Here is a 25,823-nt window from a genome sequence, read left to right as displayed (position 1 = left end):
GGCTGTTTTAAGGGATGGCAGATGACAGAACAAGAAGCAATGGTCTCAAGTTGCAGTGGGGGAGGTATAGGTTGGTCTCAAGTTACAGTGAGGGAGGTCTAGGTTGGATATTAGGAAAAACTATTTCACTAGGAGAGTGGTGAAGCACTGGAATGTGTTACCTAGAGAGATGGTGGAAACTCCATCCTTAGAGGTTTTTAAGGTCTGGCTTGACAAAGTCCTGTCTGGGATAATTTACTTGGGGTTGGTCCTGCTTTGAGCAAGGGGTTGGACTAGATGAGCTCCTGAGGTCTCTTCCAACCCTAATCTATGATTTTATGATATGCAGTCATGATGGCACATCTAACGCTGATGCCACATCATGGTATGAACATCTCAAGGTAATGCCACAGCTTATGTTGTGGCTCCCTGCAACTCTTCTTGGCGAAAGGGGCTCCTTTGCTGTTAAAAGCTGAGTGTATCTGCCCAGAACCCAGTTCCAAGCCCAAGTGCACTGTGCACTGATCCACTGAGCAGGTGTATAGGACAGTGTGAGAAAAGAATCTGCTGTCAGAAGCCACAAAATAACTCTTGAGCTGCTCCTTGGGGGCTACAGCAGCTCAGAGTCCCCTCATTTAGCAGCTTGCAAGGGAAGAATCCACACAGGAATGGATCTTCTGGCCCTGTCCTAATCCACCCTCACCCTGCCCTCGTCAGGACCCTGGAGCAAGAAGCTGATGCAAAATGGGCTCTGTGCCATGCAGGGAGTGAGTATCCCCTGCATGTCTCCTACTCACTCCATTAGCTTCCTCCCTCTGCCACGGTAGACCCTCACCATGGCCTCTAAAGCCATGGAAATTGGGGCTGAATTTATCTCCTGGTCAGAGGTAGATTATGGTTTTATGGGGCCCTGCAACAGACCAAGTGAGGGGCCCCTCTCCACTCCTTCTACCTGCAGTTCTTCTGCCCATCCCACCCTTTAGGCTCTCCTGCCAGAGAAATGGGGTCAGAGTGTAAGGGCTTCCCCGGCCCGTCCGGCACTCCTGCCAGCGAGTGGAGTTGGGGTGCAGGGGCATCCATTTTTCCAGGGCCCCCCAGTTGGCTGGGACCCCTTGGCATGGGTCCCGTTGGCCCAGTGGCTAATCCACTACTACTCCTTGTATATACTAAGAAAATGGCTTTGTCTGCCAAATGACTGCTCTGAGAAGGCAGGTGTACTATATGCTATATGATCACAGCTTTCAATGAGTTAGGCTGGGTGGGATACCCTAACCCAGCTAACCTTTGGCTTTGCTCTGGCACTAGTGAGTTACATCATCAAATTAATTTTGCTCTTTACCCTGGTGACAGATTGGAAGGGGGAAAAATGAAACCATGGTTCTCTGTTCAGAGTCCGCCAGCACTCTCATACTCTGTTCTAGTAGTATAAGAAAGGTTGATTTTTTTTAAATTGAATGACCAATTGGTACAAGCATTTACCTTGACTACATGCACAAAGCTGGCATTTCTGTGTCTATTTAGCAGGATTTCATAAATAAATCTGGTATTTATGTGTCAAACTTCCCATTTGCATATACAAATACCTAATTTGTGTATAAAAACCACACACAGATGTCCATTTTTGAAGAATAACTTGATGCTATTGGGTTTGAGAATCAACACCCCACTGGAATGTATCAGGACGGGTTTTTTAGAGCTATTGTTCCTGACTGTCCTATGCACTCAGAGAGCTCTACATTGGTGGATATGAGGAAGGTTTATTTTACAGCCCTAAAGGCTGCACATTTTTACATTAAATTTTGCTGAAACTGAAGGAACTCTCTCCGCAGCGTTGGTTCTTCGCACCACTCAGAACCAGCTCACTTTGCCTTTTGTCTTTACTGCTGTATGTTAGGATTTAGACAATACGCTGTGAGGAGTTGGCATTTTTTAAGTTGTCGCCCTCAGAGATCTTTAACAGAGACTTTGATCCCCAACTTTATATATATATGTTTTAGATGATGAAAGGCCAGAATTTTACTTTTATGTTTCAGTAATAAATGAAGATCCCTCTGAACTGTTTAAAATGCATTTCTTATTAATTGTAGGTAAAGGATTAAAGGGGGTTTAAGTAAGGGAAGCTAAACTGATTACTTTAGCGATGGCTCTGACTGCATATTCCTTTTTTTCATTTTCTTTTTTCCAATTTTCATTTCTTGTCTCATGACAGCCCTCTCTTTGATAGCATCATTTCTGACCTCTTCCCAAGGGTTGTCTTACCAACTCCTGACCATGGCATCCTGGATGTATCCATCAGGGAAATCATGCAGAAAATGAATCTGCAGGCTTTTCTCTGGTACATCAAGAAGATAATGCAAGTCAGGCCATTTCTCTTCTAATTCTTTACAGCCTGAGTATGTAAACTGAGTTATTTGGTTTAAAAGTAATATAAAAGAACTTGAAGCCATCCTAATATATTAATATTTGAAATGCATATGTAGCTTTTCTTATAGTGATAGAATTGCTATTCTGTACCATTTAAACAACTTGATAAACACTTCTGGTGTAAAATCTTTACAAATGAAAAGGGTTTCCCTTTGGAGGAAAAGAAAAGTTCTCTTTATTTAGGGAAACTGTGATCTTACTCTTTAGAAGAACTGCTTCCATTTTGTATAATTTATTGCATTTCATAACTTTTAGATTCATACCATAACTCCTTAGAGTAAATTTCTACAAAGCCCTCCCTTTTGGGAGAAAATTTAAATCTTGTCCTTTTAGAGAGGAAAAAAATTAGAATATGCACAGCTACTACTTTTATGGGGAAATGAGTGATCCCTCTGGGTTAAATATTTCATCATTATATATAAATGCAATTTTTTTTTATACAAGAGCTACAAAATCATGCTAGTTCAGCGTGGCTTTAAATTGATAGGAAGCCCTCTAGGGGGTAAAACCTCTGCTTTGAAGGTACTTGCTGGGGTTCTTGAACAGCTGGAAGCAAAAGGTCTAATGGATGAACATAGAGTGGAGTATGTTTTCATCAGGCCAAAAGCTATCACTATGGCACGGCTGTATGGCACATTTGATCCAGTTTCACATGAATGGAGTGATGGTGGGTGTTTCACAAAGCAGAACAGAGCTCCTGTAGTGAAAACTATTAACCATTTTAATTATATTTTCATGTTTAGCCTATTTTGTAGTGCAAATTTCCAGAAGGGCTTGCCATTTGATTTCTAAGACTCAGGAAATTTGTTTGGGTGTTGTTTTTGTTTAATTAATTAACAGCTGGTGATTTTTTTTCCATTGTAAAATTAACTTAATTTATTTAAACCCACTTTTTTGAATTTGATAGCTAAATGGTAAGAAGACAAATTTCACAAAGACTATTTTAATGTGGCTAAGTGGACTGAAAATAGAGTAACTGCTTCAGACAAACTTCTAGCTACTGCTCGCTTTTGGTTAGGAGAGTAGTCATGAAAGTATCTTTGCAGTGCAGGAATAAAAATAATAAAAGTGATGAGATTGTCAGTTATGGAAAATCCTGCTCTGATTTACAGCCTCTCCAGCCTCATGGAAGTAAGGGCGTTGCCTGCTGTCAAGGCTGATTCCCCACTCTGGCACTTCAAGTGCAGAAGGTGGGGGCCTGCAAGGATTCTAAAAATTAATACTGGCAACTCCAGGCTTGTATTAACTCCCAAGGTTACAGCTTCTCTCTGACCTCTGCCACCACCCAAGTGCAAAACCCCCCTTTTCGGAACCCAAGAAAGCGCACTTGGGAATTTCTTCCTGTGGGGTACCCTCAAGACCTCTCATCCCCTCTTCAGGGAGGAGCTGAGAAAGAGAACAAAGGAAATGAGCTGTTGCCCCCAGCTAATTAAACAGCATATGCACAAACCTCTTAGGACACCAAAACTCCAATCCTGTTCTTAAAAAAGGTAAACATTATTAAAAACAAAAAGAAAGAAAGTACATCGGGAACTTAAGCTTTTGCTAGATTTAAAAGATCCACTTACAAAAATTAAACATCAAGAATAACCTTCTTGAGGTCCAGCTTAAAGGCTACAAGCAAAACAAAAACATTTGGGGTTAGCACAGTGGAGTCCAGAAGCCAATAAGAAATAAACAGAAATAAACCCAATCATCTTTTTAGACATTTTCTGATTTATGAGTAGGTTTTAGGTATGATTTGATGATTTCCATACCTGAGAAAAAGATTTTTACAGCATAGTCCCAGCCCTGTCTCTGCTCTGTCACTTCTGTCCGGAGAACAACAACAGAACAGACAGAGGGAAGTTTTTTCCCAATTTAAAAAAGTTCTAGCCCTCCCATTGGCTCTTTTTTGTCAGGTGCCAACTCCCTTCCTTTTACCTGTGGGCTTAGAGAACAGCTATTAAGAGGGATATTTCTAGCTAACTGGCTGGCTGGCTGGGTGTCCATAAAAGGGAGCTCCCCTCTCCCTTCTTTTATCAAACTGCATTGAAAATCAGGGCAGAATTTGGCCACTGGATTGAGATTGAAATTTAAATCCAGCTTTCTACAGTTTTTAGATATTGAGAGGTGGAAACTTATTAACTCAATCATTTAAAGAATATACATGCTTCTTTCCTGTAATACATCCTCTTTTGAGCACTGCAATGAATTGGGTATCATAAGAAGATTGTTTTGTACTATCGTTTAATCTATTTCTAAACCGAACAGTCACAAAGGAGCATGAGGAGGAAGCAGTCAAGAGAGGATGGGAAATGAATATCAGGAAGCAAAGACATTTAACAAACAAGAATTTCCAAAATGGAAACAAACATGTGGCTTCAATCAGCAGTGCACAGTCATGAATGTGCTCATTTTCGTAATGCCCTAGAAGCAAATATGCCATATGAGAGAGAAGCGTAGTATATGACACAATGGCAAAGGCAAGACAAAAAGCTCCCTTCATACAAACTGGATGTAGAAGTGTAAGACAACATTCAATAATTAAGTTACAACATTAAAATATACAGTGGTGGCACAGAAGAAAGAAAGAGGCAAATTAATAAGCCAGGGCCAGGGAGAGTGACTGTACCGTTAGCAGTGTTTTGCAATGATAAGACAAAACTGTCAGACGGTTGGATTCAGGAAGACTGTTGCAGGTGGTAAGAGTTTGGGAGGGGAAAGTGGTTTAATGAGAATAACAGGATTTTCCAAAGGAACTGAGTGAGGGAGGCAGCACTAGGTTAGTGGAGAGAGGAAAGCAGAGAGACAGCAAAGTAATTGCACAATTAATGTTGTGTGGTAATTTTGTGCCACATCCATCTCTTCATCAGCGAAGGTCTCAGTCATACTTTTGCAGAGATAGCTGTTGAGGATCTCAGTATTTTCCCTAGCAATGCATTGCCCTCACATAAGGAAGTGTAGATAATAATTGAAAACTGTCCCAGTCATGCAGGCAGAAAGACAAGACGCGAGCGGAGGTGGTTTAAATAGGTTTCAACTTTATTAACTTAACTCATCTGGGAACTATCTGGCAATAATCCATTCAGTGCAGGTCATCTCTCCTTCCCTAATCTGCTCATTTGGCAGAGGGCAGCTGTCAGCCTGCCATCCCTGGGGTCTAGCCCATTCCTGGCACCCCATTGCTCTCTCCTAGTATGAGGGTTAAGGGGCTAGGGAAAGAGGGTTGTCTCCTCACTTTACCAGACATAAGGAGCCCAACCATGATCCCCAGTTTCTTTAGGAGATGCTTTCTCCTAAGTCCACTCCCAATTTCAGTTTATCAGGGAATCAGAGCCCAGTGGAACAAGTATCTGCACTGGACACCTACCAAATTGTGACAACTTGAACTGCACCTCCTGACCTACCCACTGCATCCTTGGGCTGCAATGAGGAAGGCAAGAAAACTTACCCAGCCTGACAGTGGGGGAAAAATTCCTTCCCAGGCCCTAAAAAGGTAACTAGTGCAATACCTGTGATGGGTTGGATCACAGAAACCGCCTTGGGAGCTGCTAACTGATGTGCCAAGACTACTTCTGTCCCTGTTTTCCCTGCCAGCTCAGGACTTCAGCACCCTGTCTTCCTGAGCCAGACACTCCTGTCTGCTTCAGCAAAGACCCAGAATCTGAATTACCTGCCTCAAAGCTGCAGGTTTACCTGAAAACAGCTCACAGAAGTGTGCTTGTCTTTAGCATCCAGATGCCCAACACCCAATGGGGTCTAAACCCAAATAAATCCCTTTTATCCTGTATAAAGCTTATGCAGGGTAAACCCATAAATTGTACGCCCTCTATAACACTGATAGAGAGATATGGACAGTTGTTTGCTCCCCGAGGTATTAATACATACTCTGAGTTAAATAATAAGTAAAAAGTGATTTTATTAAATACAGAAAGTAGGATCTAAGTCATTCCAAGTGGTAACAGACAGAACAAAGTAGGCTACCAAGCAAAATAAAATAAAAATGTGCAGATCTATATCTAATTAAACTAAATATAGATAAGATCCTCACCAGTTCCAGAATGCCTCCTTTTACAAGCTAATCTTCTTTTAGTCTGGGTCCAGCAATTACTTACACCCCCTGTAGTTACTATCTTTTGCTTCAGTTTCCTTTAAGTATCCTGGGGGCATGGAGAGGTTCCTTCTTTAGCCAGATGAAGACTAAATGGAGGGGTCTTCTACAGGTTTAAATAGACTTTCTCTTGTGGGTGGAGACCCCCTTCTCACTCCTATGCAAAGTCCAGCTCCAGGATGGAGTTCTGGAGTCACTTGGGCAAGTCACATGTCCATTCATGACTCAGTCTTTACAGGCAGAAGCCATTGTCCACATGGTATCTTGTATGTCTCCAGGAAGACTTCTTATGTGGATTGGAGCCTTCCAAGCTCTTTCTTCTGTTAAGTGCTTCCTGAATGAGCACCGAATTTGCACATTCCTTTTCCAAGAAGTGACCAAATGTTCTAACTAAGGCCACTTAGAAATTAAGCAATTATATAGCCAATGTTCATAACTTTGAACACACAAATGGTGCCTGCATACAACTAGATGAACATAGCCAATAGATCATAACCTTTAGATAGATATGTTACATGGCATATGTAGCAAAACCCTATTCCAGTTATATCATACATACATTTATGAGCACCCCCATCCCATAAAGCCTTATGGGGTACACTGTCCCAATACCCATAGCAGAACAAAAATCCCGGAAACAGTTGATCTGGGCATGCAATGGTGTCTCACTGCAGACAAAAGGCTTATATGACCTCCCCTTGTGTGTGTAGGAGCCAATGGACATCCGCTGAGCCATCCTCCAACCAGCCAATCTGCTTGGCCAATGCTAGCCCCACTTCCAGCTGCTCCTCCCTCAACCCACAAGGGAGCTGGCTTTTAGAAGAAGGGAAGGAGGAATAAAGATGAAAGAAGAGAACCCCTTTAATGATCCACAACCCCTTTCCTCCTGCTAGGTCAGACAAAGACTCCACACCTTTGAGGCTGTATAGGTGCATTTGTACTCCCTTTGGACAGTTGTTTCCGCTCATGGCCCTACCACACACTCTATATCTGTATTCACAATAATCATCTGATATATGTCGGTCAATTTGATCATTAGTGTAACAGGTGTGGCTATCAATAGAGATGTGTTGCCTCATGTGAAGACTTCTTATTGAGCATAATGCAAACTACACTGAAATGGACTGGGCAACAGAGTGCCATGGGTAGGGGGCAGGGGAGAGAAGAGAAAAACAAATCAGAAAAGCAGATAAAATAAATATAAAAAAGGAGATGGTGTAATCAATTTTTGATTGTTTAGCTTTAATGGGACTACCTGGAGTGCATCAAGTTAAGCAAACCTTTAAGTCTTATTGGGACATTTTTGTTTATGCAGGTGCTCATCTTGCCACACATACCTTTTAATTTATTTAACGAAATTGACAGTACTGGATTTCATAGCACAGGAAGGTAAAACCTAGGGACTGGTGCCAATTTAGTAGGATTGTAGCTTCCTAAGTATTTTAGGATAGAACCAGTGTAGAGAATATCTTACTTAAAATACTTTACATATTAAAAAACAAGCTGAGGGGAGGGAAGAACATAAAAGGACTCAAAAATCTATAAAAACATTCACCAACAGATGAACTGTTGTTTTGCTAACTTGACTTTTTCCTATGTGTGAAATGTTTTAGCTCAGATATCAGGTTTTGCTTTGGGAAAGTGGTAAAATTAAATTGCGCATGCTATGTTGATGGTAAAAGTTAATAGAAATTTTAATGAAAGTGCAAACTACATAGGGTTTGAACTCAATATCCTTGAAATATAAGGACTTTATCCCCTGGCGACACAGCTTTTGGTAACATCCAAAAACATGAAATGTGTTTTTCAAGGGATTAGGAAGAGCAGAGTTAATACTCTATGTGAAATGTTCTTTCTTATTAAAAAAAATTGCATTAATTAAATGCAATTAAATTAAATTAAGAGTTGAAAATGTAGTGATCCAGTTATTATTATTTTTCATAGTGTGGACTACATTTTAGTAGAGCAATCACCTCCTCTCCAAACCTCACAGTTACGATTGCACAACATCCCTAGAGCAACAACAATAAATGTGTACGTAGAAAAGTAATATTAAGAAAGTATTTTTATATTTTAATACACTAAGATTTTTATGTCTTCTGTCACTGTCACACTTTGGGGCTCTATAAAATAATAAATTGTGCAACTTTAATGAAGGATCAAATGGTATCTGCAATATGTTCCGTATTCAGCATATTTGCAGCCACAAAATATTGAAGTGGCTGTTTCCATTAACTGCTTAGAGCAAAAAGCAGGGGAACAGGGCAAGGTGTGTGGGCGCAGATCTTGTCTTCTCCCCAACAGAATCATCACGGGAGAAATCTGTGGAGCAGAACCTCAGCTGGTGCAATTGTCTAACTTCAATTGTGTAGCTGGCGGATCTTTGCCTGAGACCAAATCTATGTTTCCCACCTGCTATGCAGAAATAATCCCCGCTGCAGACAACTTGGACCTATAGGTCCGTATAACTTGAAATACAATTTGGACATATGGCTCAGTTGCCTGCAGCTAAAATATCAAAATAGAATTGTATTATGTCTCATTTAGATGACAGAGATACTGTTAACATGTTGCAAGAATAATAGCTTAGTACCATGTACTGAAGCAGAAAGGAGATGTTTCTTCTTATGTTCTATTCATAGCTTTTTAATTTAAATTTAAAAATACACTTTTCAAACTCAGTTCTGCCAATCTATGCAAAATGGCTACACTTCAAGGACTATTTATTTATTTATTTATTTAGATCTGTTAAAGCCCTGATCTGTAAAAGAATTTAAGCACATATGTAAGTCCTATGGGCTCCAATGGTACATAAGCATACACTTAAAATTAAGCACATGTTTAAATGCTTTGATGAATAGGGATGCACTTAAATATGTCCTTAATGTTAAGCATGTGCTTAAATGTTTTTGGGCCCAAAATGCGCTATCCAATACTCTTGGTCAGTGGTTCTCAAACTGTGGGTCAGGACCCTTTTAATGGGGTCACCAGGGCTGGTGCTAGACTTACTGAGGCCTGGGGCTCAGGCTTTGGCTTCAGCCATGGGCAGCAGGACTCAGGTTACAGCCCCCTCCCCTCCCCTTCTTCTCATTTTTTGAAATCACTTAAGAGATATCTGAAATAGGAACAGATGAGTCTCTCTCTCATCATCTGTAAAAACAACAAGCAGCATTGATAAGGATGTCAAAATTAGATCTGTGCAAATAACAGGTTTTTCGGTTCACTGGCAATTCTGAAAAATAGGGGAAAAAGTTTGTTTTGCATCAACTTTTTTATTTTTAGGGGGGCAAATCACAGCTGAAAAAAATTGCTTCTGATTGAATGAAACTTTCCATTTTGATTTTTAACATTTTAAAACACTATTTAATGTTTCAAATAAAATTAAAGGAAATAGCAAAGCACTAAAGTTGTTTTGGATAGAAAAACTGAGATGTTTCATTCTGAAAATGTAAAAACAAAATGTTGAGACTCTTTTGGATTTTTTGTTTCATTTTATTTTTGACCAAAACAATTCACCGAAATCAGCACAAATTCACAAGCGTTTCAGTTGCACCAAATCTACTTTCTCTGAGAGACTCAGGAGGCCTATGGCTGGACACTGAATGGCAGGAAGGCCTTCTAGGCCTGATGCAGCCACACTTTCTCAATTTGCTATCAGTACTGTTGCCCCGGAATGGAGGGGGGTGTTACCCCAGAATTTGATCAAGCTAATTGCAATCATATAGGAGCCCGGCTATCAAGGCAGGACTGCCGCCAGGAGCAGCACAGAAGTAAGGATGGCGTGGTATGGTATAATATGATTGCAATTAGCTTGATCAAATTCTGGGGTAACACACCCCTCCAATCCGGGGCAACAGTACTGATAGCAAATTGAGAAAGTGTGGCTGCATCAGGCCTAGAAGGCCTTCCTGCCATTCAGTGCATTCCACCACCAGGAATTAATGAAGTAGAATACCACATAGTTAAGGGTTAATTTGAACAAGCAAGGCTTCTGGCAGCAAGGTCAAATGCTAACTGCAGGCTTGCAGTTTCTTCTAATCAGAATGGAAGGAAGGGAGCAAAGAGTCAACAAATTGAAACTGAAAGAAAATAAGTGGATGGAGACCGTGAATTTAGGCACCTTTGATCTTGAAGCTTATTATGACAAGGGCCCTATCAAATTCACGGCCTTGAAAAATGTGTCACAGACTGTGAAATCTGTTCTCCCCCCGTGAAAACTGGTAATTTTGTGCTTTTGCCTGATACTATACAGATTTCACAGGGGAGATCAGTGTTTCTCAGATTGGGGATCCTGACCCAAAAGGCAGTTGCAGAGGAGTCACAAGGTTGTTTTAGGGGGGTCAGTATTGCCACCCTTACTTCTGTGCTGCCTTCAGAGCTGGGCAGCCAGAGAGTGGTGGTTGTTGGCCGGGCACCCAGCAGAAGCGCATGTGGCAATACCATACCATACCATGCCATGCCACCCTTACTTCTGTGTTGCTGCCTTCAGAGCTGGGCAGCTATAGAGTGGCAGCTGCTGACTGAGGACCCAGCGCTGAGGGAAGCAGCACAGAAGTAAGGGTGACAATACCATACCATGCCATACTTACTTCTGTACTGCTCCTGGCGGCAGTTCTGCCTTGATAGCCGGGCTCCGAGCCAGCAGTTGCTGCTCTCCAGCTGCCCAGATCTGAAGGCAGTGCCACCACCAGCAGCTGTACAGGGAGCAGTACTGCAACTCCCCCTACAATAACTTTGTGACACCTCTCCCCTCACACAACTCCTTTTTGGGTCCGGATCCCTACAATTACAACTCTGTGAAATTTCAGATTTAAATAGCTTAAATCATGAAAATTGCTATATTTAAAATCCTATAGCCATGAAATTGACCAAATTGGACCGTGAATTTGGTAGGACCCTAATTATGACTACATTAGGAATGTTTTGTTGGTAAATAGTTTATTGAAGTTAGAAGAGGTGATGACCCAGTAGGGGTCACTATGAGCTGGATGTTTTGTAAACATTTGTTATAAAAAACCTGGATAATAGAATGTACTTTGGAGCAGTTCTCTGAAGCTATCTTGAGAGATTTTTTCCTGACACCAAACTCCCTGGCGGAGAAGCAACCAGCCATTGTTGAACTGCTGCTAATTGCTCAATACCATCTTATATTCAGAGTAATTATTTGGGATGATCTAAAGCTACTGCTTATGTCTGTTGTGCTTAAATTAATAAATAGTAGTTTTAGATAAGAGCACACTTACTTGTATTAATCTTTCATCAGTCAGAAGTGCTGTGTGCTCATTGACTTATTCCTGATGCCGCATGCAGTGAAACAGTTAAATTACCACTGCTTTTGGTTCTGAAAACCATGGGTAACATATTTGGTGAGATAGTTGCCAGGAGTGGTGGAGAGGGGGGGACAAATGACACAATTACTTTGTTTTTGTTTGTTTGTTTGTTTGTTTGTTTGTTTGTTTGCAATAGAGGAGGGGGACAATGGAACAGGGTCACAACCTATAATTTTCCACGTTATAGCCCATGAATTGATTAATGGTCACATTCCGTTACTGATTCAGGGCTCAGGACTAACAGCCTGGGTGGGTAAGAAGATATGTCAGAAGGAAAGGGAACATCTGGAAAGAAAGAAAAGTTGGAAATGATTTTGGGTAACAGCCTAGCAGATTTTATACAGGAGCGTGATAATGGTCTCTGGAAGCCTGAATGCTTTACTGGTCCTGGAGCATTCTTGCAGCTCTGTAAGCAGATGGTAGTGATGCTAGTAGATAAACGAAATAAAGCAGTTAAAGGCAGAAATAGAGGAGTTAAAGAACAAGAACACTGAAAAAGACAAAGAAATATACAGCCTGAGGACAGCTCAGATAGTGGCACTGCAGAAGCAGGGGTGTGACAGTGAGTGAGAGAATAACAGGTTGCAGCAGAAGTGTGTGGCTTGAAACAGCAGACAATGGAGAGTGAAGGAATTGTTAGGGCCTTACTAAAGAATTCCCAGGAAAAGACCCTAACCCTAGACAGATCACAGGGAATGTAAGAGACAAAGTTGTGCTCTCAGAGCCACGTTGGGAGAGCAAAAGGGAATAGTGGTCACAATTTGAGAGAGTCGTAGCCTAGGAAGGGGCAGGAAGGTCAGCAGAGGATGTCTACTTGTGTCCTTCTCATTATGAGTATGAGAGGAGCTTCCTTTTCCCTTGGGCTCTTCTGGGCAGTCCCCATATGGTCCCTTACTTGAAACACTGGAAGAGCTGCAGGCACCCATGCCCATAGCCCCCATGGTAAGGAATATTGGTCCCCAGTGGGGGTAATCAAGCAGGAGAAGAATGAGTAGAGGCCAGGTCCTTCACCCCTGTCCAGGCTAGTGCTGCAGGACAATTGATTGGCCCGTTAACCCAGAGCACAGCCTTGGGATGTCTAGCAAGGATAGCTGGCACCCTCTGTCTCACTCCAGCAGCAACTCCCACTCTCCTCTTGGATCGGGGATTGGAGTATGGGTTTGCAGATGCTTTGGTCCACGGAGCCCTACTTCTAGATTTGTTGTTGCTGTGTGTACTTTTCTTGGCTTAGGTTTTCCTTTCTCCCTAAACCATTCTACATACGCACACACACACACTACCCTCTTCTTTCACTCCCTCTCTCTACGCTTCTTGTCTCTTCCCCTTCTCTCTACTTCCTCTCTCCCCCCTCCTGCTCCTTCTGCTTATTCCTCCCCTACTTTTTTTTTTGCGTGTGTGTGTGCTTTTTGTTTTCAAAGTTAAGGGTTAAATCTACAGTTGGCTTTACTGAAAGTATTTTATTGTAATTGGCGTATCCCACTAATATAATCTTGAGTCATATTCTTTACCACGTTGATAATCCACACCTGCATTTGCATGCATGCCAGGGCCAAGGAAATATTACTCTGAAGGGCACCAACAGCCTGTAGGAGACAGAGGTGGTCCTCTTCTTGGGATTGCTCCTATTCCTCTAAATGTGTTCCACCGAATCCTGTATGGAGCTTATCTGATCTCACGATACCTTCAGGAGTTGCTAAATCCTTTAGATGTTGACCCATTGCATTCATTTCATTCGCAATCACCTCCTCATTTATGCTATGTGTTAGGACATATTGCTGTTGTCTATGTCTATGTATACATAGAGACAGGTACTCAGATGGGGAGATTGGGATTGGGTCGAGAAGCCAGGGGCTTGGCAGGGACAGGACTGAGAGAGAGAGAAAATGGGGAAGGGAAAAATAAGCATCTAAAACCAGAAAATAATCAAAAGAAGAGGGGAAATCGCTTGATAAGAGGAAAGGAGGATGTACTTAGAGAAAAAATATGTAAAATTGTAAAAAAAAAAAAGCTTCTCTGGGAAAACACCTCTGATGAAGTGGGTTTTAGCCTGTGAAAGCTTATGCCCAAATAAATTTGTTAGTGTCTGAGGTGCCACAAGGGCTTCTCATTGTTTTTACAAACACCAAAAGTGTCTGAGAAAAGGAAAAAGCCGGACACAAGAGAAAAGAACAAGTGAAATGAACGAGGAGGTTGGGGAAAAACAAAGTGCACATAATTTATTCACTAGAAGGTTTGCTGCCAAAATGTTGTGATTATGTACACATAATTGAGCAATAAGGCATGACGGAGTGTGATTAAGGATTAATAATTACACAACTTGGTGTTTGTTAGGTACGGGGACAAAGGCTGAGGCTTGCTGACTGCCAAGGTTTCTTTATTTGGTTTACAGATTTCTGCATTTACTCTGCTCTTTTTTCAGCATTACCCTCCTCCCCCATTTCTACACCCTCTGTGCTCTCTTTGTGTACACCTGCTTCCCTATTAAACGGTACATGGGCAGTAGCTTTAGCTTCAGCCCACTGCACTGCAGCCATTACACTCTTGTTTGCACATGCCAATAGAGATTGTGCATGACACACCCCCATGGATCTTTATTTGTCTCTCTCACTATATATAGATCACATACATAAAAACTATGTTAAGAGAAAATTATTAAGGTTGCAAAGTTAAGCACTCAAAAGTTAGGAAATGTCCAATGCTTCAGAAGAGATTACTTTCTATTTGGGAATCACTAACAGGGCATGGTGAAAATAATGGGAGGAAAAATCAAGCTGGTGGACTGTGTGAAGAAGGTTAAGAATAAAACTGCAAATAAGGCTGAATTTATAATTTGCTCTGTGACTATTTAGCTGAGTCTGTTTGCAAAAGTTCAGCTGTCGTCCAGTGGAAAGGCAGAAAAGTTTGAGATTAAATTGAGAATTAGCAAGTGCAAAATGGGAATGCTGGAGCATTCTTAATAAGGAACATCTATTTATTTACTCTAAATGAGAACTATCAACTTGAAGAGCAAATTGAACCTTTATTGTCTGAGCCTTATGGCTTCTCTGAATAAGTCTTCAACTTGTGAGCATAAATACATTAGATTTTGAGGCACTATACTGGTACTATAATGATAGGGACCCTACAAGTATCAAGGATACATTGAGCAATAGATTTTATTCCTCCAAAATCCACACTCACATTTTAGAATCTATGAATTTGGAAAATATGATTCTGGAGTGCATACTGATGGTTTTCTGACCCTGAATTCTCTATATATCAACATTTAGCCTTATTATAAATTGGATCTACTGAAAAGAAAAAATAGACCAGAGTTGGAAAGTTTGGGTCTGGAACAGAATCAGAATTTAAACTTACTCAGAGGTCCTGGGTGTTCATATTGGTTGATGCAGCTCAAATTATTTCAGAAATAAGCCTGAGTCACGGAGTTCAGATCCAGATCTGGATTTGGACTTCCCCAATGGTTTTGATTGGTGGTTTATGGATTTAATAATCTGGTTTGGGTTTCAAAGACAAAACATTATTTATACAAGTGAATGGGAGAGACCCAAGCTATTGTATAATTATCTTGTAGCTACTACAGCTTTCACTTGAAAGTAGGGGACAATCCTATTTCTTTTGCAACACTGAGGAAGCAATGACATTTGTGCAATCTAAGTAACTGGTGGGAGTGATGTTTTGTAAAAAGCCATCAGATCAAGGAGAGGGCTCAGACTGAATTCTAACCAATGAAAATTGTTTTCCTTCTTTTCATTTCATGGGAAATTTTCCTTTAATTTGCAATAGGTAGCTGTGGCTGAATGGATAAAATACAATTTCAAGGGGACTTGATTTTTCTAGTTTGTCCTGGCTGATATTTGTTATCTCTACAATCTCTCTCTCTCATGTAGGCTTCTAAAATGAGATGATATCTTTCCCCAGAAGGAGGTAGGAGGATTTTTTTTTCCTGAGTAACAAACACGTACGTATGTTTAAATGTTTCTTAAGTTATCATGGCAAGTCAAAATTAGTTAAATGTGTGGGGCCAGAGGTCAGGGCCAGATTTTCAAGTGCTCAGGACCCAACATTAGAGCCAGGTTCTCAAAAAAGCTCAACACCCAGCAGTCCCCACTGTGTTGAGCTCTTTTGAAAATCTACTCCAGATTGTGGGTGAAGGACCAAAATCCACATGCTGTGTATATAAAACCCTGACACAGGCTTGCTTTATTGGCAACTTTTTACAGGCCCAAAGTTCAAAGCTTGGTCAAGAGGCGTAGGGGCCTAGCAAACAGTGAATAATATTAGCTAAGAGAAGCTGAACAAACAAGAGACAACCTTGTTTTTTACTAAAATAAGACCTGGTCAGCAATACTCCAGATGGGGAACAGTAATTGGCATCCTTATCAGAGGCTTCAGGCAGACCAAAGTATTGAAAGGGGCCCACTATGTCCATGTCTATGTCCATTCCTTCTGCAGGAAGAGAGAGCCATACCCTCCCCACATACCAACATTGAGTTTATGGAGAGGCTAGATACGACATCCTCCCTCCTAACTGGTGCACCCACTCCCTCCCAATTGCCAGTGTCTGCCCTTGGAAATACAATGGGGCAACCTGAAAAACAATTTCTATTGCCATGTACTTTTCAATGCCTTTTTGTTTTAACCCCCAGGAATGTACCCGCTGGACTATCAGAGGAGCTACCTCATTCCTACGGACCCCAAATCACAATTCAATATATATTTTATAATTGTACACTTTATACATTGTTTAAAAGAAAACAACCTGTGTACTAACAGTATGTTACATGTTAACCTGAAACCATGGGTGAAAACATTATGTAATCTTTAGACTATCGGCTTACTGTGCTTATCATGTCTTGCTGCTAGACCTATCCAGGGGCTCAGGACCTCCCACCCCATCTTTACCCTCCGCCCATGAAGATTCCATGTAATGTCTTGTAATCAATGGCTTGGCAGTGTCTCTGAGCCGAACAAGCAAAGTGACACTCCCCCAGCACTGTGCGTAATAAACCCACGTGCTTTATTCGACACAGTGTTCATTTTGTTCCTTCAAATAGGTGTTGAGCTAGTTTTGAAAATTCTGGCCTTAATATGTTGCTACTATGTGAGGAAACTGTGGTCATTGGCAGTCAGTTATCCTGAAGGGAACCTTACTATCCGCAATCAGTTTTACTCCCGCTTTGTGGTGTTAGGGTTTGTTTAGTAGTGTTAGGCTACATTCATTAGGGGTTTAGGCTGGGATTTTTAAATAAGCCTAAACTAGTTAGGCACCCAACAACCATTGAAATTCAGTGGCATTTGGATGCCCAAGTGCCTTAACTGCTTTTGAAAAGCCCTGGCTTAGATGGTGGCATAAATTACATGTGGTGCATAAATGGGTCCAAATACAGTCAATGTTGTAGTAGTGTAATTTGCAACACTTTTGTGTTCAGTGGGTGTAAAATAGGCCACTTCTCTGATGGTATAAACAGATGCAGCTCCATTGGCTTCAGCGCTGTTTCACCAATTTACAGTAGAGATTTCAGTATAGATTTTGACCCAATGAGTACAATCTACAAGCAAATGGAGAGAAGGAAGTATAACAGGAAAACCAACTAAGAGGAAGGTATAAATTAAAGGGTGAGGAGGGCCTGTTTCATTATATACCCTGCTGTAAGTTGCTTTACCAGCAGCACTCCCGTAGTGAGTTAGTTACCCTAGTTGCACTGTATACATTGCATGCTGCATAGTGTACTTGCCAGTCTTAGGATATTTTAAGGGCGCGTCAGCACAGAGACTTAGGGAATGTCTACACTGCAATCAGACACCTGTAGCTAGTCTGTGTTAATTGACTTGGGCTCATGGAGTTGTTTAATTGCAGCATAGACTTTGGGCTCATGCTGGAGCCCGAGCTCTGAGACCCTCCCTCCTGCCACTGTCCTAGTTTCCCCTAACCTGCATATTCACCCCACACTCACACCTAATAGCAGTAGTACTTGTCTCCAGCACCCACGCTTCATCCTGTCTGGCAGCATGGACATTTCATGCCCGTTTTATTATAACGTGACTGCTCCCTTCCTGTTATTCCCTCTATTAATGAAGCAGGACTGAAGGGTACTTAATCCTTCCCCATCCCCTCCCAGTTGCGATGAGTTCTCCTAGTGAGGCTCCTCTTGCCCCTCGGAGGGTGCCACAGGACTGCCTGACCCTGCTGGTCCTAGGAGGGCTCCTTTTCAAATGAGAACTGGGTGTGGTCTCTGCAGTCCCCAAAACCACTTATTTTTGTGTGCATAATTCTCATAGTGGGCAGTTCTGATTGCAGGTTCCTTAGTACTTAGTAAGCACCAAGGAGGACGCACTAGTTTACATGAAATGAGAAAAGAACCTGTTTCTGTACCTCACCTTTCCCTGGATTATGCTCAAAATTATACAAAAGTGCTCTGAAAAATCCAGCAAGTTCAGCCTCCACTATTTTCCTGTGGTGTCTCTCTCTCTGCCCAGTTATTGGTGCCACAAGGCAGAGTGCCAAGAAATCCATCAGTCTGGCAGCTGTGGGATTTTTTAGGCTGATCCAGTAAATATTTGCCGGGCCATTTGCACCATCTGCCACACAAGTGTCAGTCAAGGGGAGAATAGCAGACACCCGGGGATATCCATGTTGAAGTACCATTTAAAATGTAAATATCAGTTCCAGTGTCTGTGAGAACAAAGATGATGAGGAAAGAAGTGAGGAGCAGATGAAGTCACAAATGTTACAATTCCTGACTTCTAGAGGATCTTCTGTATTCATTTTGCCATCATCCCCTCCCTCCCTCCTGCTTTATAGCTTCTCTGAAAATGAATATGGTGGTGTAAAATAGCTCCAAACCCTTCCACAGACGTCAGTGAATTTAGGAAATCAAGAACAGAGGATCATGGCTCTGCACTGGGGATGGGCAAACTGGTTTGGATAATGAAAGGTGGAAAACAAAATCTTTGTCCAAAACTAACAACAAAAATGGCTCTTCTGGGATTTGAGAAACCTTTGGTTATCACTTTTGTCATCTTCTTCTTTTCTCTTTCAAATATGTTCAGATGTTGCTGCATTTCCAGCCACAACCAGGAGGAACTGATATACTGCACAGTGAGCTATTATTCTGATGTGGCTAATATGGCCAAAGCAAAGAAACATTAAAAGTCATGTGAGAGAGACCGATTCCCTTTTTGCTTTCCAGGCCAAAGAGGTTCAGATACATTGAAACATGCTGAAGGTAAATATCTGAGGTCTGATACTCCTTTCATTTATACTGATTTTAACCTCTGATCATCTCCTTGGATTCGAAGGGAGTCACTCCTGAGTCACACTTGTATAAAAGACAGGAGGATCAGGACTCAGAACTTTAGAATGCGTATCTTCTTAATTCAGAGTGCTAGCCGTGTTAGTCTGTATCAGCAAAAAGAATGAAGAGTACTTGTGGCACCTCAGAGACTAACAAATTTATTTGAGCATAAGCTTTCGTGGGCTAAAACCTACTTCATTAGATGCATGCAGTGGAAAATACAGTAGGAAGATATATATGTATATACACAGAGAACATGAAAAAATGGGTTTCACCATACCAACTGTAATGAGAGTAATTAATTGAGGTGAGCTATTAGGTGAGCTATGATCAGCAGGAGAAAAAAACTTTTGTAATGATAATCAGGATGGCCCATTTCCAACAGTTGACAAGAAGGTGTGAGTAACGGGAGGTGGGGGATTAGCATGGGGAAACAGTTTTACTTTGTATAATAACCCAGTCTTTATTCAAACCTAATTTAATGGTGTCTAATTTGCAAATTAATTCCAATTCTGCGGTTTCTCATTGGAGTCTGTTTTTGAAGTTTTTTTGTTGGAGTATTGCAACTTTGAGATCTGTAACTGAGTGACCAGGGAGGTTGAAGTGTTTTCCGACTGGTTTTTAAATGTTATAATTCTTGACATCTGATTTGTGTCCATTTTTTCTTTTGTGTAGAGACTGTCAGGTTTGGACAGTGTACATGGCAGAGGGGAACAGCTGGCACATGATGGGCATATATCACATTGGTAGATGTGCAGGTGAATGAGCCTCTGATAGTGTGGCTGACGTGATTAGGTCCTATGATGGTGTCCCTTGAATAGATATATGGGCAAAGTTGGCATTGGGCTTTGTTGCAAGGATAGGTTCCTGGGTTAGTGTTTTTGTTGTGTGGTGTATGGTTGCTGATGAGTATTTGCTTCAGGTTGGGGGGCTGTCTGTAAGCGAGGACTGGCCTGTCTCCCAGGATCTGTGAGAGTGAGGAATTGTCCTTCAAGATATGTTGTAGAATCTTGATGATGCGCTGGAGAGGTTTTAGTTGGGGGCTGAAGGTGCCAGCTGGTGGTGTTCTGTTAATTTCTTTGTTGGGCCTGTCAAGATTAATTAATATTCACTAAAGTTTTACAGATTATATATGTCCCAGGGAACAGTGAAATCCCATGGGAGTTGGAGGACTACACTGTGGCAGGGAGGAAGAAAACAAGAAGCTAACGTATCTTTAAAAGGGCATGTATTTCACACTGATGGATGCAATATAGAAACCTAGGTAGACTAATTTTGTGATGGATTATGTTTTCTCTTTCTGTGAAACACAATGCAAACTAGTGAAATGCAGTATGTTAGGCACCCACCACTCTGTTGCTGCTGCTTCCATGCCATGCCATGCTATGCTATGCATGCACATGCCTGCTGCTTGACTTAGAATTGTTGAAGTGATTGAGAAATTGCTGAATTTCACTTTGCTCCACTGAAGCATTCTCACGACATTTGCCATAGTAGCAAATCATGTTACCAAAAAATGAGGTATTCATGTCAAGACAGCGGAACAATGACTTACAGACACTGACAGCAACTGGAAACCAAATACTCAGTACTGGGAGCAGTGTTTGCTAATGGAAGAATGGCTGTTTCCATAGAAAACCCCAGACAAAACTTGGCTTTCCCTTGGCAAAGTGATAAAGTAAGCTACCACCAATGACTATCTTGGAGAACAAGATTTATTAAATCAAGATGTATCACTTTTCATATTAAGACTATCCAGTTTATACATTTCAAATTAATATTTGGTGAAGGAATTTAATTATTATAGATCATAGATCAGACCTTTGTACAATAAAAGTTGAAAACAATAAAAGCCTTTAAGATCAGCTCAATTGACTGGTGATACTTTGTCAACTATATCTTTTTCTAGTTAAAAAAGCACCCTACTGTTGCAAGAAAAGTATAAATAAGTCAGGCATTGGTAAGAAGGAACTGAATATTATTCAGGAAACCTATTTTACTTCTTCATATTTTTAGTGCAGGGGAACAAAACTATTTTTACAAAGTGATTTTTTTCTGTGTTTTCTGTTATGGTGTAACGAGGCAGTGTGGCTCCCCTCCTCATCCAGGAGAGTCAAGCCCCATCAATCATCCAGAGGGGCGAGGCCTCTAAGCAGAAGTCCCGCCCCCCAGAGGGTCAAGCGGCGGCCCGGAAGAATAAAAGTCGGCCCTCAGCCCTCAGTTGGAGCCCAGCCACCGTCAGGAGCAGACCTGTCTGTGGGAGCTCCTGACTGGGAAGCCGCTGAGGCCGCAGGCCGGTGTCCGGACTGGCCAGAACCTCCCCGCGCTTGCTACAACGAGGAGCTGCCGGAGCTGCCCCGCGCCTGCTACGACGAGGAGCTGCCGGAGCTGCCCCGCGCCTGCTACGACGAGGAGTGGCCGGAGCTGCCCCGGCCCTGTTGCGGCCCCGAGGACCCCCCGGAACAGGCCTGGCCAAACTTCCCAGAAGAGCTGCCGGACCTGCCGCCCAGCTCTGGCCGTGAGGAGCTGATGTGGTGGGACGTCCCTGAAGGTGATCCCACAAGCCAGGTAGGCTTGGAGGGGGATACAGGAAGTAGCCCAGGGAAGCCGGACGCCAGTCAGGCTGTAGAGCAACCCTTGCCGATGTCAGTGTGTTTCGGTCAGGATTCCCTTCCCCACTGACTGCTACTAGCGGTGTCAGCTGCTATTAGGGCCCCGGGCTGGAACGCAGAAGAGTGGGTGGGCCTGCGTTCCCCCTGCCACCCATAACCGGGTGGCAGACTCCCCCCTCTTCCCAGCCTAGTGTCAGTGCTCGGCCCTGCTCCCAAGGGCAAGAGCTAACTGCTGTGTTTGGTGCCCTGCCCGAACCAAGGGCTGGGCCCCTTTGACTTTGCCACTGCTCTGCCCTGCTCCAAAGGCCAGAGCAGTTAGAACTGTGTTTGGTGCCCCCCCTGAACCAAGGGCTGAGCCCCCTTTGACTTTGCCACTGCCCGGTCCTATCCACAGGGACCAACTACCTGCACGGTTGGCAACAGTCCCGAGAACCGAGACCTGCAGAGGACAAGTCGAGGCCGGTGTGGCTCCCCTCCTCATCCAGGATGGTCGAGCTCCGGCGAGTCTCGCTTATATATGAGTAGATATTTTTCAAGTTGTTAGGGAGGAGAAGTAAGAGACGTGTTATTTTTTTTCTTTCCTGTTTGTAGTGGAACAATGAATCCATTCACTTCCCTAAGACATCGAAAAAAGAAAGAGTAAACTAACTAAAACTGAACTAATGTTGCTAGGCAAATCAGTGGCATATTTTCTTCCTTCCATGCTTCTTTTGCTACTGTGTTGGCTAGCTGTGTGAAAAGGAATTGTTATACCAGAGGGGAAGTCACGCTAGTGGATTAAGAAGAGGATACAGAGGTGAGTGAGTCTGAGCCTGTTATCTCTCTATTGTTTGACAAGACAAAAGATAATTTTTAACTCAACCCTGTCTGTCATTTTAACTCAACCCTGTCTGTCCTCATCCCCTGCAGCCCAGTCCATCTGTCAACCTGACTCAACCTGAGAATTCTGATGCCCATCTCTAGGAAATGGAAGGCACATAGTGAAAATAATGAGCATTGCTTTTTGCAGTATGTTTTTTGCAAAAGCTCCCACTGATGTGGGGTAGCTTATTTATTTGTTCTGATTGCTTATATCCTCTATTATGTAACATAGGTAAAAAAAACTTGCCAGCTATCAGCTGTTAATTGATTTATCATGAGGGGGAGAAGGTCAGTCTCTGGTTCTTTCGAATTTTGTTTTCAGATAATTTCTTTATCATTTTTAAGCAATGGGTTCACTCTCCATTTATTCCTTTGCTCCTTGCTGTTACAAGGAGGCACTTTTCTCTCCTTCAGGATGATCAACACCCAGATCCAGCGAGAAGTTAAAAGTCACAGTTCCCCTATATGCTTTTCTGCCCTGATTGCCCACAGTGGCCACAGGCTAACTAAAGGGATCATATCCTTAGAGATAACTAACACTGAGACATGAGAGAGTGTTCTGATGTGCTCCCATACCATTACCACAGTGGACCAGCCACATGAAAAATGGAGAGAAAAAGCTATGTATTTTCCTAAAAGGAATTTGCAATCTTTGAAAGACAACCAAGTTTGCTAATTTGTGTCTACCTAATGACAAACTCTAGGAGATGGTTCACCATATAGTATGTGATCTTTTCTTAGGATCCTCACTGTCAATGCTGTGCAGGCAGAGGAAACACATACAGTGTCTCAATAATTTTGCTTTCGAAGAGCTATCATACACTTTGGCATTGAGCAGTCCATTTATATTGTACTTTTTTGGGGTGAATGACTACTGGTTGGGGGCTGTGGCATAAGTACTGTATTAATCTTAATTCACATCTTTGTGGTTCATTTTGTCTATAGTGTCATTATGTGAGGACACCCTAAAGACAGTGATTTCTTTAAAACTACAGACAATTAGATTCCACGCGTAGTGTCCATGAAGTTCCAAGACATTCACTGAATTACAAACTTGGCAGTCTGAAATGCCTATAAATGCCACATTTTCCTTATCTGCCTTGTTCTGGTGGCCTAGTCTTGGCACAATATTAACAACAGTTGTGATCAAGTGTAAAGGCCTTTAGTGCCAGCTCTTTAGTTCTTGTTGAGCATGAGGATCTATGGCAGAAAAGATGGCACTTGCAGGGTTAGGCAGAGTGCCATGTAAAGCTTGGCACAAATCTTCTATGCCAAGGTTCTGGGCAACTTTTGAATGGGCACTGTGCCTTCCAAACAGATGGACATGAACATAGGCAGGCAAGAGACCATTTATTTATATCATCTTTGTTTGCTGAGGAAATTATTCCAAATTGGAACATCAAAACTTCATTCTATCCAAAGCTTCTGCAGCTATGATTGAGAGGATGTATCATTGCAAGTCCAGCTAGATTAATTTTGAAAAATAAGAACAATATATCTGCAGCACTTAGGGATATCTTGTTGGCTCTGTATAATTACTTGGAGCTTTCACAGCCAGTTAAAATTTAGCCAAAATAGGCCAGCCAGGTGTAGAAACTACTCTGTGATCTTTTTCATAAAGAAATTTTCAATGAAAACAGAGCTCTAAATGACATAGCTTATTTTTCCATAAGAAAATTAACTTCTGAAAGCAACTCCCCTTTAGTATTTACTTAATTCCTACCTAGACAACTGGCAGATCCAGCAAATGATCCCCAAGTTGTTTCTTGCTCTCTATGGTTAAAATCTCTTGGCCTGAAAAAACTTCTCTCATTCCCACACAATCCAGGAGCAGTTACAGACTCAGATGGAAGGCTAGCTTCCCCCTTTTCCAAGAGGACTTAGAAACTAGAAATCACCATCAGGAGGCTCCAGCAGAAATTCTTAATCTTCTGCATGTGAGTGATCAGGTTCTCAGTCTCTTGACAACATTGGAATTATTCAGTGTTATTCTTGGAGCCTTCAAAAATTAGTACTGTCACCTCTTTGGTCAACAAAAGAGCCTGAAGTCTAGAGACTTCCATCCTCTCAAGATGAAAACTCCTTGACTGGGGTCAGAAAGACACACCCTGAGAGTATGGTGCTAGGCACTGTACCAACAAATAGAAAGTCATAAAAAAGAAGCACATAGGAAACATGGTAACTGAGTCAAGCTAAACTATTTTTACATCAACTATTTCCCAATCAATTAATTTTCTTGCTACTACTCATTTATAATTATGCTGTAGGTCAGTGATATACTTATGTAACTACATAGGTAAAAAATCATTTTCCATTTGACTAAGTCAACATTAAATCTGCTTGATTTTTTCTGTCCAAATTCTTTTTTTGATGAAAAAAAGCCCTTTTAATTTAATAAACATTTTGGCAAGAAAATACATTTTCTTCAAAAAAATTTTGGGGGAAGTGGTCAAAAAAGCAAGAACTTGACAAAAAATTGACAATTTTTGGTCAACTTTTTTGACAGTAAATTATTTATTTATTGACCAACTCTTGTTAGAATATGCAAACTAAGGATTATTCAAATATTTACTGTTAAAAAGGTAGTGCCTGATTCCTCTAAGACCTATGCACAGGAGTGCAATTACTTTTGGGTAAGTGGTCCTTTGAAAGTCAATGAGAGGGAATCCTCATGTGAGTACAGTTATTCACATGTAAAAGTCTTTGCAGAATTTGCCCTTCAGTCAATCAAATGTTACAAGCTATAGGGTGGATCAGTTCATTAATAACTGAATTAGTTCAAGTAGAGCAACTCATTCTATGAGATAAATATTGGTGGCTGTATGACAGCAAATATCTTGGTTGCATGCTAAGTATGATCAAACCAAATAGGAACTGATTGTAAACCTGAAACAGTATTTTAATGGCAAAAATAAAGTATTCTGTGAGAAAACAGTATCCTCATTTATGAAGGAATTTATTGTAATGTATTATTAATACACAGAGGATAGCCAAAAACTGGAACTTGGCTAGCTGTCAGATAAAAAATGCAGAGTGATTCAAAAATTTATAAACCACTATTGAGTTATTACAATTCCATTATAGATATCAGTAATCATTTTTGCTGAAATACACTCCCTAGATTATTTTACTGCTGAGACATTAGGCTCCTCTCTCCCTGCTACTCATTCTTTTGGAATAACATACAATTAAAATTTTTAATTTTTACACAGTAGATGATTTAGCC

At 41.6% G+C, this 25,823-nt stretch overlaps 1 protein-coding gene across 1 annotated transcript in view; it reads left to right on the top strand.

Moving 5' to 3' along the window:
- Positions 1 to 2,177: 2,177 nt before the first annotated feature.
- Positions 2,178 to 25,823, top strand: part of LOC115647134 (dynein heavy chain 7, axonemal-like) — a gene marked incomplete at its 5' end in the record, with an annotated part of 34,131 nt that continues 10,485 nt past the window's right edge. The window contains 2 exons of the mRNA XM_030553877.1: positions 2,178 to 2,336; positions 2,848 to 3,070. Of these exons, the coding sequence (XP_030409737.1) occupies positions 2,178 to 2,336; positions 2,848 to 3,070 (382 nt within the window). The remainder of the gene's footprint in view (positions 2,337 to 2,847; positions 3,071 to 25,823) is intronic.

Source organism: Gopherus evgoodei, chromosome 1 (assembly GCF_007399415.2).
Source record: "Gopherus evgoodei ecotype Sinaloan lineage chromosome 1, rGopEvg1_v1.p, whole genome shotgun sequence".
NCBI lineage: Eukaryota > Metazoa > Chordata > Testudines > Testudinidae > Gopherus > Gopherus evgoodei.
The sequence above is the reverse complement of the archived record's forward strand: the minus strand, read 5'-3'. Positions and strand labels throughout refer to the sequence as shown.